We start from the raw sequence: 17,500 nt of genomic DNA on the forward strand, positions 1-17,500 counted from the left end.
AGGCGGTGTAACTTTAAATCATTCCCCTTATGGAGGGGGTCCAGGCCTGGGTGCCTTCCTCACCCCCCCCCCCTCTCTCCCTCCACTCCCCCCTCCCTAAGGGGAATGATTTTCCCTCATTTTGCGTGTCTGTCTGTACGCACAGAGCCACACAATAAAACCCGCTATCATGGAGATCACCTGCTCTTGTCTTCACTGGTAACATAAGCAGCTATGGAACTAAGTAGGAATTAGAAGGGTAAAAGAAAACTGATAAAATATGAATAAAACATTAATGGAATGTAATAAAAATAATTTAAAAAATAATATAATAATACAGTATGACATCACAAAGACACGTGACAGGTCTCTTGAGCTGAGGGGCATGATTTGTCCAAAACAAACCCAATTTATAAAACTAATCAATATCAGTCATATATATATGTTACTGTACATGTGGGAAAACTAGGGTTAGGGTTAGGTGCTAGAGTATACGGTTAACCCTAACCCTAGTTTTCCCACATGTACCGTACTGTATATAATATGTAACGTCTTTGCTTACGAAGACAACGGTGCCATTGTGTATTCCAGCCTCAGCAGCTTCATTCAGAAATGTAAATGTGGAGCAGTGTGCACCTTGGTGTGTTTACCTTCTCTCAGAACAGAAGATAAACGGCTGTTCAAGGGGAACTGGTGCCTAATTGACCTCAATACACAGGAAGAGAACGTGTGAAGTAATCTAAGTGAAGTTGATCAGATTTATCCTCCTGAACATTTGATATTAGCCTATAATTCGACAATCCGAACAATGTATTAGTTTATCTCGACATCTTCGATGTTTGAGGACAGAGAGAGAGAGAGAGAGAGAGAGAGAGAGACAGAGAGAGAGTGTTTGTGAGTGTTTACTAGAGGCCTATATTTGACATTCAAGAGTAAATTCGATTCGATTATGATGATGTGTCTGCCTGCACTACTACTTGATAATAAACCAAATCTGGGTAATTAAATCAGAATATTGAGAGTTGGGTGCAGAAAGAGTAATATATCATCTTGTCTAATGACAAAATGACCTGACTGAAATCCTTAAATGCATTGATATAGAAGCTGAAAAAAGAGTGTTTAAGAGCATAACGTGTCTAGCCATTCAATTAGGCCTAAATTACACATTTTGTGTGTTTTCCCAATATATTACTTTACATTTTATTTAAGTTTTTAAAAATGTATTTATTTTTATTTCATATGACATCTTTTTCATAGCCAACTTATTACCTGAGATCTTAATCTTTTAGAGAACACGAATGACTGTAGGATGTTATTAAATTAAATGTAATATTACACACTAGACCTGGCAGTTTGGTTTTGACTCTCCGGTAAAATTGTGAAAATGCCATAACTGTCATGTCACACCTATGCCCGTTGCGCGCCAAACCCTTAGGCCTATTTGATCAATTCGATTAAAAATGGACAAACATTTGAATGGTAGGCCTAGTAGCCTATATAAAGAAAACCAAGGGTTAGTAGCCTACAACTTTTGGAAATGGCTGTGATATCCACGTCTCCACGGGGATCCGAAGCCCTGGATGGCCCAGCCTGGGATCTGACAGACGCACGGAGCGCCAGACAATAGCGCCAGCGGAAACGAGGGATTTAATAGCGCACCTTTGCTCTTTCATCTGTTCCTTGTCCAGTGGGCAGCGTCACAACATCAATCCGGGATTAGTGCACCACTTGTGACACCTGAAATAGGGCAGATTGCCTCGGGTAATCTGCAGGGTGGGCGTGTGAGGGGGGGGTCCCAATATAAGAGAGGACCGCTGCCCAACGCCGAGCGCATTCCTTTACGCACGAGTGACCTCTAACCCTAACCCTAACCCTCAGGTCAACTTCATAATAAGCATCATCTTCATCATCATCATCATCATCATCATCAACAGAGCAGGTTTTTGGAGTTACATGGAGTACATGGCTCTCTTCATGAATCCAGACTTCAGTGCGCACAGACTGACTGACCATAAGGATATGGATTTTGCGGCACTTTTTGGAGACCAAGATCATTGTAAAGGTAGGCATATCGTGACGTTAGAATCTCAATTTTTGTCAAAATTGAGTTTTTTACATAATCTGATCCATTAGGTGTTTATTAATGCCTGTGTGGTGTTATTTTTAAAAATGTTGAAATTTTTGAGTTAGTAATTCATAAAATACAAAGGTTCCATCTCACAAAACATAATGGAATGTAACAACTTTGACGCTCAATATCTCTGAACTGCCCTAAACGGAGATAGAACCTTATCATTCTAAACGGAGATAGAACCTTATCATTCTAAGCTCACGATATGTTTAAAATAGATTTACAGGCTGTAAAACAAAACAAAACAAAAAAAATGGTCAAAACATGAGATTTGGTTCTATTAAATAGATTTTAAATAAAACATTTCCTTATGGTGACATTATGACGATTGAATAATTAATTATGGTAACATGTCTTAATTTATAACCATGTAATAATCATGACTATGCGCTTTTACACCTTTGATTACAACATCAAACATACAAATGCATACATAAATGGTAGGCTATGAATTATTCTAGAAATAAAAACCCATCAAATGCAAACAGGTAGTTTAATTAACAACTTTAACAACTGAATACTTGTATTGATCATCTATAGGCCTATACATTTCCTTATCGGTTTGTTTATCCAATGGCTTTCATGGATTTATTCCAGAATTCAATATCAAAAATTATAATAATATTTTTGTTATTGTGCAGCGATGGCGATCGACACTGCGCTTTCATCGCCCGAGCCCGAGCGCGGCGGTTACACAGAGGGCCAACGGAAGCGCAAGAGAACGATCTTCAGCCGCGCGCAGCTGTCGGAGTTGGAGCAGGCGTTCGCCATGACCCCCTACCCCGACATCACACTCCGGGAACGCCTGGCTGCACACACGCACCTACCTGAGAGCAAGATTCAGGTTCGTGCACGCGCTGACATTAGACCTATCCATCCTTCCATCCTTCCTGCCTTCCTGCCTTCCTTTCATTCATTCATTCATTCATTCATTCATTCAGTCGTTCATTCATTCATTCATTCATTCATTCACCTGGTGGAAAAAACTCTATATTTATGATTACAATTCATCATGAGAATCCCTCTCGTCCTCCATGAACAATAAATCGATTACTCGGCAAGTCTGAGCCTATTTTTTCTGTCTTTCTGAAACCCACCTTAAACCTTCCAAACCATCCTTTTCACCATTCACATGCAGGTTTGGTTCCAAAACCGCCGTGCCAGAAGCATCAAGAGTGGACGCCTCACCAAACCCTCCAAGGCATCTCCGGGGAGGGGGGGTGGTGCTGCTGCTGTCCCCTGCCAGCCTCGCCCCAGGGGAGTCCTCCCCTCGCCTGGCTCCCCCTCCTCCTTCAGCACCGCCGCCATGGGGGGGGAGATGTTCCGTCCGGACCAGAGTCACCAGTGTGACGAGGGACAGCAGCTCTTCACAGACTGGATACGTCTCTACAGCAACCCCGCCGTGTCCCACCAGGCCACACCCGTCTCCCCAAACCTGACTGAGTCCTTCCTCTGGGAGGAGGACCACCGCCGACCCCACCTCGGATCTCTCCCGACCTCCCCCGGGACCATGGCGGCCAGGCAGCCCCACGCACCGCGGCCGTACCGCGAGGGGTTAAACCAGCCCTGCGCGGTGGTCTCCTCCTCGGGTTACAGGAGCTTCAAGCCCCAGACTGTAGCTGGTACCCAGGGCAGGTATGGGCACCACACCTCTGTGGACCAGGTGGTCCCTTCGCACACACAGCAGGTGTACTGGGACATGACACAGGGACAGGGTCTTCATCATCATCATCATCATCCACAGGTCGGAGGTCAGACCTCCATGGGGTACATCTCAGATCTGATCTATAACGCTGCGATCGTCACCAACTTCCTGGAGTTCTGATGTTCTATCTATCCCTGTCAAATCTGAGTCCCAAATGTAATGAGCCACTATCGCATGGGAGGCTGGTGGAGATAGAAGTCTGAGGATGGGCTTGTAATGCATGGGATGAAATTAGGAATGGTATGTTTTGGGGGATTTCTGCCTCCACAAGCCTCCCCTGCTCTATAACCACCTCAGAGGCACTTAGATCTGAGAGGTTTGGACTGGTCGTGACGTTAGAATTATAAGGTTCTATCTCAATTTTTGTCAAAATTTAGTTTTTTACATAATCTGATCCATTAGGTGTTTATTAATGCCTGTGTGGTGTTATTTTTTTTAAATGTTGACATTTTTTAGTTAGTAATTCATAAAATACAAAGGTTCCATCTCACAAAACGCTCAATATCTCTGAACTGCCCTAAACGGAGATAGAACCTTATCATTCTAAGCTCACGAGATCTGAGAGGTTTGGACAGGTGTTAGTATGATGGTAACTCCATCTGAGCCATATTGCTTCCATCTAACCAATCCTCTCAGGGGTGCTCAAGTGCATACTGGCTAGCATCAGGGAGGTCGGTCGATTGATTTTGATTTGATTTCAGAATGTATATAATATGTCTATCGTCTGTCTGTCTGTCTCTCTGTCTGTCTGTCTGTCTGTCTGTCTGTCTGTCTCACCCCACAGCATGGCCACTAGTGACCAGTAACATTTCTGTTTTGATTATTTTGTTGATTGTGTGAAATGTACTTCACCGTGACTTTTTTTTTTAACCTTGTGAATACCTTGTGAAATGTGTGTTTACTTTATACAAAGAGGAATAAATTGATTAATTTCACGATATGATTGATTTTGAATTGAATCTTTCTTATCTTATCTGTAATTATATTTATTTTCACCCACCAGGCTCCACCTCACCAAACTATGGTGTGTGTTTTATAGATTTTTGTGAGAACATTATATAATATAAATATATCTGAGGATGAAGTCTCAAATTGTGTCTCTTTGGAGGGAGATACTTCGTGACGTTAGAATTACAAGGTCAAGTTTTGTCAAAATTGAGTTTTTTACATAATCTGATCCATTAGGTGTTTATTAATGCCTAATGGATCACAAGACATAATGGAATGTAAAAACTTTGACGCTCAATATCTCTGAACTGCCCTAAACGGAGATAGAACCTTATAATTCTAAAATAGAACCTTATAATTCTAAGCTCACGACTGGACAGTATGAATAACAACACCGGTTGTTTGTACCAACATCGTAACATAGATTGTTTCCTGTTGTTTATTCTAGTCGCATATGACGTTTGATGTTCCAGAGGAGTGTTATCCTTCAAAAATATCCAGATTAAAATGACCCTAACCCTTGTGGCAAGATACCAAGACAGAAATAATTATTTTCTCAATAAAAAAATAATAATTCTCCATAAGTATGTAGTGGACAGAGGAAAAATGAATAATAATAATAATACAAATAAATTAAAAACTGAAGCTCGAGGGTCCAGCAGCTTACCAGCTCTTTAATTCTAGCTGGATTTAAGTTCTCTGGGCAAGTATTACATGTGAGTAATACAGGAAGGATATGACAGGAGTGCTCACGGTTCCTCTGGACCGCCGGACAGTGATCCCTGCATATCATAATCATCTTTAATACCAAATAATCTTTCAATAAACCCTTAATCCGGGTGTCAAATCTCAGATCTTTGAGAGATAACTTTTTTTGTATTCCAGATGTAGTTACATCCTTTAAGCTTTAACTGATATGAAAGGACTCATGCTTGTGTATTGAGTATAGCAATAAACAGAAAGATTGTTTTGGAGACTGGTGGTGGTAGTGATGGGTGGGGGATATTATTATTATTATTAATTGTTTTGTCATGACAGGACTCCTGGAGGTACAGTATGTGTTGTCATGGAGATACAGTAGGTGTTGTTGTGAGGATTCAAACTCTACTTGACTCCTAAGATGCTCTAATTGGTTAAACCCATCTCGCCCTCCAATTCGCCTCAAAACAGATTAGCACCGATCAGCAGTCAAAGACTATTACTGACACATCTGGCAGATAGGACAGAGATCTGGCTGAAGTAATATGAATAAGTTAAGTACACTGTAGTAATACAAATAATCAAATAAATGATAAACAAATATCCCCTACAAATCCACAGCCTGTACGGTTCTCAAAGTTGACTACTAAACCGGACCTTGAAAACCTTAAGTAAGTAAAAACATGAATGCGTCATCTGTACAATATACATAATAATGTTGTCCCCATACACCAAGTAAATCTGATAGGTAGATTAAGGTAAAGCTTTATAGAGTATCAACCAAATATGAACTAACAATGTTTAAGTAGAGGTCAAGAGGGATTTATTCAGGATGGTTATCTAACAACTGGTGGCTTCAGTCCCAACTGACCATCTCCATGACAACCAGATGTGTAGATAGGACGGTGTTTGTCCACAGACTTGTACTGATCACACTTTAGAAGAATGAGAGTTTTATTGAATTAACATACATTTTACACACACACACGCACACACACACACACACACACACACACACACGCACGCACACACACACACACACACACACACACACACACACACACACACACACACACACACACACAGACACACACACACACACACACACACACACACACACACACACACGAAATGTATGCAGCAGAACAGCATCAACATACATTACATGAAAGTCATTCCATTCCACACCAAAGGAGATGAGAAGACAAATTGTGACAGAAAAATAGAACTGGGACCATTCTAACGAACCATCTGAAAGACTAAATGAAAATGAAACAACAAACAAGAACCAAAGTACGAAAAAGTGTATCAATGGGAGGAAATAAATTAAGTTAACTTTAACAATGATGGTTTAGCAACAAGAACGATAAGATGGGAATCACATTCAAAGTGTTCACTAAACAATTCAACTCTTAGTAGAAGTATAGTTCCGTGGTTGTACATTAAAACTGTTCAGAAATGTGTATCTGGTCATATACATATACATATTTTTTGTCAACTAATGCAATTAGTTGACAAAAACAATGAATGGTGTTATGAGTAATAACATTCAAATATGGCTCTGGGACAATGGTCCTCCTCTGAGATCTCCTTCCATAGTTGCTATGGGTTCTAGTTCTCCCTCCATGATTGCTACGGTTCCCCTAATTCTCCCTCCATGGTTCGCACCAGGACGTACAGCTCAGCCAGACCGACCACCGACGCAGCAATCACAGCTGCTATCACCCTCTGAAACACAGAAATCACAACAGATATCACCCTCTGAAACACAGATTTTGCATTTCCATATAGTTTTAAATTTGGCATCTTCATCAATGATGTTAACATAAAGACTTAGATCTTATTTAAAGGTAGGCTCTGGGATATTATGTCACACCTGTGAAAACACAGTAACTTCTTTCATCAAAGATATCGTGGTAAACAAGAGCTTCCACTAATTCTACTGCCCTTCGACATTAGAAGATGGCAGACGGCAGATGTGCCAATCACATTCTACTCGCAACAACGCCCTATTCTCTAGTGTGTTGCATCTCTGTTTTGACAAGTCTCTTGCATACCACTTATCAAATTCAGGGCCTTGCTTAATCATCTATTTACCACACAGTCCAAGTATACATGACAAGACTGATCAGAAGATTAAATTGGGTTTCATGCTTTATCAAATGCATCAAAATTTAGTGTCCAGGCTTTTACCGAGGTGATCTCTGTGAAGAGGTACTGGCTGCCCATGTAGGAACAAGCGAAGGTCGCCGCCACCGTCACCAGGAAGTTCAACACCGTCACAACTGCAGCCTTGGCTGATCGCACTGCAGAGACATAAAGGTGAGAGGTCAGAGGTGAAAGGGTAAAAGATTTCAGTAATAATTTGAATCATCATAGAGAGAGAGAGAGAGAGAGAGAGAGAGAGAAAGAGAGAAAGAGAGAGAGAGAGAGAGAGAGAGAGAGAGACAGAGACAGAGAGACAGAGAGACAGAGAGAGAGAGAGAGAGAGAGAGAGAGAGAGAGAGAGAGAGAGAGAGAGAGAGAGAGAGAGAGAGAGAGAGAGAGAGAGAGAAGAACAGCTGTATGTAAATGGACGCATACTTACTTGAGGTCCCAAAGTCAGCTAGTGTGCCATTGCGGTTCATTTCCTTGAGGGAAAAAAAGAGCATTTTTAACTTGCATACATTACGAAACCCATTACAATGAACCCATAGCGAAATAAATATCAATGTTGAACATCTGTATATCGTTCATATCACGTATATCTAATCTATTAGTGTCCAGCTCACCTGGTTGTTGACATTCCGTGTGATCCTGTTGTATTCCTCATTGGCCAGTTTGGCTTTGATCCTCTCCAGGCGAGCCACCAGCACAGGGTTCTGTGACAGAGAGGAACAACATTCATCATTATACACATGAGACACACGGCGGCTGTGGCGCAGGAGGTAGAGCCGCCGTCTAATGATCGCAAGGTTGGCAGATCAGCGGTTCGATCCCCGGCTGGCCACATGTCGAAGTGTCCTTGGGCAAGACACTGAACCCCAAATTGCTCCCAGTGAGCGGGCCAGCGCCTTGCATGGTAGCTTGCCGCCCTTGGTGTGTGTGTGTGAATGAGAGGCCGTTGTAAAGCGGATAAAGGCGCAATATAAGTGCAGTCCATTTACACCTATGTTGAGGAATCTCATACTCCAGCCCCCGAAGGCTGTGTGCAAGCTTTTCAGATTCAGATTCAGATAACGTTTATTGCCATTATGCATACACATATAGGAATTTGCTTCGGCATTACAGTAAGTGCGTTTATACTTTTTTCACGTGTATACAAAAACAAAAGCAAAAAACAGGACAACACAGGACAGACAACAGTGCATTGGATAGTGCAACATATATAAAGTGCAGTGCAGAGTTTTTACAGTGAGTCCAGTGCATATTCAGTCCTGGGCAGACTTGGGGGCGGGGGGAGGGGGAAGCCAGAGTCATTTATCAGCCTGGCGGCTGAGGGGAAGAAACTGAGCCTGTGGCGGGCCTTCAGTGCCTTAGGCAGCCGCAGCCGCAACCTTCTTCCAGAGGGAAGCAGGGTGAGGAGGCCGTGGCCGGGGTGGAAGGGGTCGGCCATGATCTTTCTTGCCCTCCTCAGAGCCCTGGTGTCATGCAAGGAGTTGAGGGAGGGCAAGGGACAGCCGATCACCCTCTCTGCTGAACGTAACACCCGCTGCAACTTGGCCTTGTCCTTGGTCGTTGCAGCAGGGAACCAGGTGATGATGGAGTGGGTGAGGATGGACTCTATGATGGCCGTGTAAAACTGGACCATCATGGACCTCGGCAGCCTTTGTTCCCGGCCAACACTAACACTAACAACACACCGGATTATCTCAGTGTCTGGTCCTAGACAGCATGGACCTAAACACCAGGGCATGCTTACATCTCAGTCAGGGGAGGCCGGTGGAGGTAGAAATCAGAGGACGGGCTCATTATAATGGACGGAATGGAATGAGGTGTCTGATTCCATTCCTATGTGTCTGATACCATTTTCTTATTCCATTCCATGTATTACAATCACCTGGTTTCTGTCTCCACCACCACCAGCCTTCCACGCTATCAAGGGTAACATAACTAAAGTGTAACTGACCAGGAGAGGAAAGGTTCAACTTACTCTCGGTGGCTTCTCATAGTGAGGCAGGTGCAGAGAGCTGTCCTCCAGCAACTCATGGAGGTAGACTGGATGACCTAAGATATAGATAGCAAAATACACGCAGAATTATTTGATGTTACATAGAGAAATAAACTATAATATATCGTGAGTTTAGAATGATAAGGTTCTATCTCCGTTTAGGGCAGTTCAGAGATATTGAGCGTCAAAGTTTTTACATTCCATTATGTTTTGTGAGATGGAACCTTTGTATTTTATGAATTACTAACTCAAAAATGTCAACATTTAAAAAAATAACAACACACAGGCATTAATAAACACCTAATGGATCAGATTATGTAAACAAAACTCAATTTTGACCCAAAACTGAGCTAGAACCTTATAATTCTAACGTCATGATATGGTTATGAGATAGTAGTGTGGACCTTGGCTTTGTCATGCTATAAAACACTAGCTACAGTACAAACCGTCCTCTTGGAGGCATTTATGAAGCTTCCTTGCTGTTCTGAAGGACAAGGTGGAGGGTGGCTCCTTCTCCAGAACAAGGTCCAGTTCCTCTCGCAGCTCTGGAGGGACTGAAGTCTTCTCCAGGAAACATCTCACCCTCTGGCGGAACCTCTCTCCAACCACAAATGACGAAGCCATGATCTCTGTCTGTGGATCAATCTACAATCTGCTGTATTCCTGTGGTTCCGATCGCCTGGACGTCTGTGTCAGCCAATCAGAGTGCTGTTGCTAGGCAGAACACCACACAGAACACTTGGAACTCGAGATGGTGATTGGCAGTTGACTGTTGATGACGTAGTAAGCGATTCTGTGGAAAGAAAGATAGCCAGCTAACAGCAGTATTACTAGCTCCTGATGCTAAGATAGATAGCTATTTTGGTCGCTAAATGTATGTCGCAGACGAGATGATCCTTCTAAAATGGTTCACAAATCTTGGTGCTTCTTGCGTTAATCTAATACGGCATCAATTATCCATATTCTGATGTTTGAGTTGAGTTTCAACGATTCTAGCTTAGCAGTCAAATGCAGAAGCAGGAAGCAGCCAGCCATGTCTGTATGTTTACCTTGTGACAGCGTGACGTCACGTGTCACGTAATATTACGTGAAGAGTACTTCCGGGTAGATCTTTTTTGTTGTTGTTTAATTAAATCATCTTGGGTGCTACTGTTTTGTGTTGTGAACTGCCTTTAACTTCGTGCGTAATATTGACAGAAGTAGCTGCACAGCTTTGAATTTAATTATTAATTAATTTATATAATTGCCGAACATAAGATCTTATCTTAGAAGTGATCAAAAGTAAACACCCGAAATGTCCATGCTTTGCCTTTGACCCACGTGAGCCTCCGTCCGTTAGACGAGTGTGTGCAGCAAAAAACTTTTTAGAAATGTAATTTCGTGCGTAATATTATATTGACAGAAGTAGCTGCACAGCTTTGAATTTCATTATTATTAATAATATAATAATTGCCGAACACAAGATTTGTCAGTTATCAAAAGTAAACACCGAAATGTCCATGCTTTGCCTTTGACCCCCGTGAGCCTCCGTCCGTTAGACGAGTGTGTGTGCAGAAACCCAAACACAAGTAAAGATGGCTGCTTGTGCGATACGACGAGGCTTCCTGGCGACTGTCAGCAAATACAACAAGAATAAACACACACAGAGGATACTGAATAGCGTTATTGAAGGAGGCAGTAAAAGACACACGCAGAGGATACAATGTGTATCATGCGGGCTGCCCAACGTCCAACAGACCAGGTTCATGTCCTCACGGTAAGTCAGGGGCTGTGTTCGGAATGGCATACTAGATATGACGTAGATTCTGAGTATGCAGTGCGTTCACACTGTACAGTATGCGAGATTTGAGTATGCGAGAATCGCCCACTTATTATGAATTTGGTATGCAGTATGCAGTATATACTCATTGAGTATGCTAGTATGCCATTCCGAACACAGCCAGGGATGGATGCTGCTTGCTGCGAGATACTCTGCCTGCTTGTGTTGCTGCTGCGTTGTCAGCCACAAGCCTCCCCTGCTCCATAACCACCTCAGAGGCACTGAGATCTGTGAAGTTAGAATTAGAAGGTTCTGTCTCCATTTTGGTCAAAATTGAGTTTTGTTTTTACATAATCTGATCCATTAGGTGTTTATTAATGCCTGTGTGGTGTTATTTTTAAAATGTTGACATTTTTTCTTCTTCTTAAACCCCCAGACAGAGAGAGGGACATTTAAGATAAATGACAGTTTAGCTTATCTACGGCTCTTCTCTGCCAAGTGGGCAATGAATGTAATTGGCCAGAAGTCAACTTGTACATGACTGCAGGGCTGCCTGCTCAGTGGATTTATTATTATATTATATTATCTGTTTCTGCTTCAACCAAAGCAGCTAGCCTACTAACTCTTGCTCAAGTAAGAGTGTTATCATTAGTGTCAGCTGAGTCAATATTAAACATCCTAATGTTTGCTTGCTGAAAGTAAAGTAGTATAATTAAAAGTAGTAATATAATTAAAATGTAGAAGTGTGTTGCTATCTGTCCTCTGTAACAGTACCAGCAGCATTTTATTCATTTAGCCTATTTAAATGTCCTATATTATTATTTAATTTACTACGCTATGGTCTGATGTAACCCAAGGCCCTCTGGTTGTAACATGCAGTGTTATGTCACACACGCACGCACATGCACACACACACACACACACACACACACACACACACACACACACACACACACACACACACACACACACACACACACACACACACACACACACACACACACACACACACACACACACACTCACACTCACACTCACACTCACACTCACACTCACACTCACTCCAGTCTTGTTAAATTCTAGTAAATAGAATATAAGATATGAAGGACACACACATTGCCACCTAATGAAAACTTAATCTAAAACCAGTAGCCAGTTGACTCTTGTGTGTATTCTGGAAGGACACAGGCCTAGTATCTTTGGCCTACTGTTTACAAAACCTGGTCTGTGCCTGTGGCCTGTGATGACATAAGAGAGGGAGAGGGAGAGGGCAGGTTGGTTGTTGTGAGCTAGCCGGATAGCCATCTCCTCTGTGCAGTCTTATGAACAGATGTAGTCAGTCAGAGACTTTGACATGTAGGCTATCAAAATAAACATTTTTGACAGTTTGTTGTGTGGTTGCCAAATGTGCCATGCAAAAAAAACAAATAGACAAAGTGACAAAACTAAAACTAAGATGGAATTCTGTCTTTAGTTCATTTATGACGTCACCGTTTAGCCTATGTAACCTATTTGCGGTTCTAAACCATTCCCGCCTCCAACTCTCTGAATTAGAAACACGATGGGGGGCTCTCTGGGAGAGGAGGAACCTATTAGCGACGCGTGGCACTCCGTTTAATGAAAGACGCTCGTATGTCTCTTAACCACTTTCTCAACCCGTAATCTCAGTGGCTTTAATCCAAAGAGACAACCTTTGGCAGTAATCACCAGCATGACTCCTGAGCCGCCCTAAGGTCGCATGGTCAGATTACCTTCTGTGCCTGTGATATGACTGATAGCCTATGAAAATCTGGAGCAACCAAACCACACAATATTAAATCCTCCCACCTCCCCCCATGTTTTGGAGAATAGATCAGGCAAAGTATGCATGATTTGAACACCGTAGCCAGCTGTTGTATGTGTCGACAATACATTACATTGTGTTAGTGGGGTGACTAAGGTGGCTAAGGAGACGGACAGAGAGATTATTAGGTTATTGGTATTTGTAGAATTGTTTTACATTCAATCAAGTCAGATATGTGATTGAGATTAAGATTAAGATTGAGCTGTGTGGTCTGATTTATTTTCCCTATGGATGTTTTACAGCAAAGCCTTGTGTTGTGTACACTAGACTAGTGTTTCTCTATTCCGGCCCGGCCAGGGCCTACAGGGTAGGGGAGCATTGGGGGGGTGTTAGTGCTGGGTTGGAACAAAAGGTTGGCCTTCGGTGGCTGGAGTATGAGATTCCTCAACGTATGAGTATAAGGGCTGATATGGGCCTAAAATTATTCAGCTAATGAAGGGCTTACAAATTAAGCCTGGCTGATAATCTGAATCACTTTTATTACATCCCAACCATGTACCATTACCATGTAAACAAGGGTAACATTCTCTGGCTTTGGTTCCTCAACATTGCCATCACAGCATCAAGATACAAAATCACAATAATAAAGTAAAGTAGGCCTAGATAAGTAATAATAAAGGGGATTCAATAGTGCAAAATACTGTGCAAAGTACAATAAGATGAAATTCAATATAATACAGTTCAAGTAGTCAGGTAGTGTACCAATAATAAGTACTATGCATTTCTCCCGTGCATTTCTCCAGCAGCCTGATTGCTTGGGGGAAACAGCTGTTTGACATCTTCTGGGTTTTAGCCCCGAGGCTTCGGTACCGTTTCCCCGACGGCAATAGCTCAAACAACTGTTCCTGATTGGGGTGGCTGGGGTCCCTAATAATCCTGAGGGCCTTTCTGACACACCGGTCCTTGTAGGTGTCCTGGATGGAGAGAAGCTCACATCCGCTGATCCTCTCAGCTGTCCTCACTCCTCACTACCCTTTGCAGTGTTTTGCAATTTTGGCCAGTGCAGCTCCCGTACCAGACAGTGCCGCATCCCGTCAGGATGCTCTCGGTTGTGCCTCTGAAGAAGGTTAGGGTTAGAAGGTTAGGGTTAGAAGGCCCCTAGGATCTGAGGCCCTAAGCCCAACCTTTTCAGCCGCCTAAGATGAAAGAGGCGACGTTGTTGTCCTTTTTTCAACACCTAGTTGGTGTGTTCGTCCCAGGTGACTGATGTGAACCCCCAGGAACATGATTGGTTGTGAGTAGGAGCCCAGGTTGTGAGTCGTGGTCATTAGGCCTGGCTGATTGGTTGTGAGTTGGGATCCAGTGTGAGTGTGCTGGAGTTCAACTGTAGGTCCTTTGGGAGAAACATTGATCAGTATGTATGAGTGTATGAGTGGAATGTTATTGTTCTGCGGCCTACAGAACATGATATGGTAGATAGGCTAGATAGTTTATTTTAGTGTTATTGAAATAGGCTATACACAAATACAGATTTAAAAATCACATTGTTGACTACTGACAGAGTTTTGAGAAACTGTACTATAAGTACAGTAAATAATCTAATACGTAATTAGTATCAATGTAATACAGTCCACAATCTAGCCTATACAAAAATAAACAGACATTTAGTCATTTATAATCTACATTGCAAAATGAGATGGCAGGCTCACATTATTTTTTACCAGATACAATTTGGTATGTTTTGTTATTATCTCATGGAGTGGCCTGTTATGATGTAACTTATCTTGCTTATCATTTTATTTCCACTCTTGTTTTAATCAGGTCCGCCTTCTGTTTGTGTGCTAATATTCTGTATTGTCTGTTGCTCTTTGTTGGCTGCTGTGGGGTGTAAGCCCAATACACATTTCCCAGTGATGGGACAATAAAGTGACTTTTGACTTTTGACTTGACTTGATCTGCCTCCAATAATATGATGTTGTTATGTGTGTCTACAGTGTGTCATGGTACGTTATGTCATGTTGTCCAGTGTCTCATTGACTGGCCTGTGTTTGGCAGGAACAGGCCCGAGGGGAAGGTTCTAGAGACTGTTGGTGTGTTTGAGGCACTGAAGCAGCATGGGAAATACGAAACAGGCCAGGTAAGGACACACACACACACACACACACATTCTCACACACACACACACACACACACACACACACACAAAGAAAGCATGGCTGATCCTGTCTCCCACATTAATATCCTAACAGCCTTTTGCTTCATTGCCGATAACCGTATGCACTTGAATTGCCAAGTTGTCTATATGAATTAATCATTGAATACAATGTTCTCTGCCACACCTGAAAAACCAGAAATAGCTGGTTACATGATGTCCCGTAAATCTGTGGCTTTCTTTGTGTGACGTACAGACAGTGCCCTGACATAGGGGGAGTGACAGTGAGACCAATCTGAACAACAACAACAACATTGAATCAAAGGAAACCTATTATGCTCTTCTTTCACAAGTTAATGTAGGTCTCTGCGGTCCCCAAAACATGTTATTGTTTTGTATACAAGTTTTTTTGCAGAAAATAGGCCTACCACCACTCAGATGTTAATTCCAACATGCCTCTAAAACGCATCTCTTTCAGTCCTTTTATGGAGAATGAGAATCTCTACGTTGACCTCCGTAGTAATTGTTTTATTCCAAAAGAAGAAAACACGCTTCACTGTAGGTAACATAGACACGGCTGTTCTAGTGTCAACTGTCACTTAGATCCAACTGTCACTTTCAAATTAACCTCAGGATTCCTGTATATACCCTGTGTAGCGTTCCTCATGCAGTGCTGTTCTGTATCTGTGTGTTTCTCTGTTCTCTCCTCAGCTGTTCCTCCACAGTGTGTTTGGCTACAGGGGGATTGTGTTGTTCCCCTGGCACGCTCGTCTCTACGACCGAGACATCACACCTCTAGTGTCTGACAGGTATGTACCATCACCATCACCAACTCCCCAAAGCCCAAAATCATCACTACCTGTCATTCTATCATCCTTCTATCATCCCCCCCCCCCCCCCCCCCCCCACACACACACACACACACACACACACACACACACACACTTTCCCACTTCCTTCTACCCCACTTTCCCACTTGGAGGATTGTTTAAGTGCTTATTTTCAGTCACGAAACTCTAGGTGTGTGTGTGTGTGTGTGTGTGTGTGTGTGTGTGTGTGTGTGTGTAGAGTGAACAACTCTATTTAGGACAATCTGATATGACTAGAAACGCAGCATCAATCACATCAAGCCACCACCCCTCTAGACATCTGAGAGGATTGGATATCTCTCAGCAGGATGGCGGGTATTTCAACCTGACCTGTCAGGGGACACAGTGGAGCTGTGTTATGTTGATGCTTATATCCATCCAGTCAGCTCAGATCTACACAAATGACCGTGGCGGCTAGCTAACCCCAGTATTTCAAAACGTTTAATCTGGATAACATTTATGATGCAGATTATTTTTCTTTTCAATCCAGGATCAGATTGGGCTAGCTGATTTCCCCCAATAACTATTTAAAGTCCTCCAGATAAGATCTGATCCTGGATCTGATCCTAAAAAGATTCAGGATTATTCTGACCCAGATTAAATGTCTTGAAATACCGGGCTCAGAGGGAGCATTGTGGGTTGATTGTGGATTCAGGAAATGTGTTCTCTAAGATGGTCGGATGGGTTGTTGTTGTTGTTGTTGTTATTATGACTATTCTGATACCTGTGATGTCACAATGTCACATCCTCCCCTCCAGCAGCCAATCAGAGCCTCCTGGAGCCCACGGGTCCAAGGAGGTGAAGGGCAAAACTCACACCTACTACCAGGTCCTCATCGACACCAGGGACTGTCCTCATATAGTAAGTTACACCAGGGACTGATAACCCGTCATATAAACGGTCGATTATTCGATTATTCCTCCCCTTTAATAATACCAATTGGTATTGTATTTTATATCGTTGGAAAGCCTGATTAGTCACCTTTACAACGAGGTACAACATGTAAGGATCATGCATTCGTGGCATGGGCAACACAGCTAAACGTGTGGGTAGCGGCCCCCCCAAAACTTGCCGAAATCCCCTGCAATATTCTTCTGTTGGTATTGGTATCACCAAGTTCTGTACCAAGAAAAACTCTCAAAAGGACTAAGGATGTAGCTGGATGGAGCACTTAACGAAAAAAGGGCGGAGGTTGATTTCTTATAGCTCACTTTCGTCCGTGTTCAGGGTGGGTACAGGTAACCGTGGGTACAGGTTACCGTGGGTACTGGTAACCGTGGGTACAGGTAACCGCCGTTCCGACATTCAGGCTAACGTCTTCCGCT

At 42.7% G+C, this 17,500-nt stretch overlaps 3 protein-coding genes across 4 annotated transcripts in view; 2 read left to right on the forward strand and 1 right to left on the reverse strand.

The window, feature by feature from the left end:
* Positions 1–2,753: 2,753 nt before the first annotated feature.
* sebox (SEBOX homeobox) lies at positions 2,754–3,935 on the forward strand (the record flags this gene model as incomplete). The annotated part of the gene is made up of 2 exons (XM_080549316.1): positions 2,754–2,954; positions 3,249–3,935. 2 exons carry the CDS (start codon positions 2,754–2,756, stop codon positions 3,933–3,935), a joined length of 888 nt encoding a protein of 295 aa, XP_080405442.1.
* Positions 3,936–6,482: 2,547 nt separating this feature from the next.
* vma12 (vacuolar ATPase assembly factor VMA12) lies at positions 6,483–10,648 on the reverse strand. The gene is made up of 6 exons (XM_080548831.1): positions 10,059–10,648; positions 9,595–9,668; positions 8,234–8,323; positions 8,050–8,092; positions 7,656–7,768; positions 6,483–7,190 (listed from the first exon to the last, which is right to left on the reverse strand). The coding sequence occupies exons 1-6, from the start codon at positions 10,234–10,236 to the stop codon at positions 7,095–7,097; spliced, it is 594 nt and encodes a 197-aa protein (XP_080404957.1). The 5' UTR covers positions 10,237–10,648; the 3' UTR covers positions 6,483–7,094.
* Positions 10,649–11,175: 527 nt separating this feature from the next.
* Positions 11,176–17,500, forward strand: part of poldip2 (polymerase (DNA-directed), delta interacting protein 2) — an 11,909-nt gene continuing 5,584 nt past the window's right edge. The window contains exons 1-4 of one of the 2 annotated variants that reach the window (XM_080549256.1): positions 11,176–11,368; positions 15,216–15,291; positions 16,018–16,115; positions 16,934–17,036. In XM_080549256.1, the coding sequence (XP_080405382.1) occupies positions 11,187–11,368; positions 15,216–15,291; positions 16,018–16,115; positions 16,934–17,036 (459 nt within the window). In that variant the 5' untranslated portion in view covers positions 11,176–11,186. The remainder of the gene's footprint in view (positions 11,369–15,215; positions 15,292–16,017; positions 16,116–16,933; positions 17,037–17,500) is intronic. The other variant, XM_080549257.1, reaches the window with a different exon arrangement.

The sequence above is a fragment of the Nansenia antarctica genome (assembly GCF_963989245.1).
Source record: "Nansenia antarctica genome assembly, chromosome: 19".
Lineage (NCBI taxonomy): Eukaryota > Metazoa > Chordata > Actinopteri > Argentiniformes > Microstomatidae > Nansenia > Nansenia antarctica.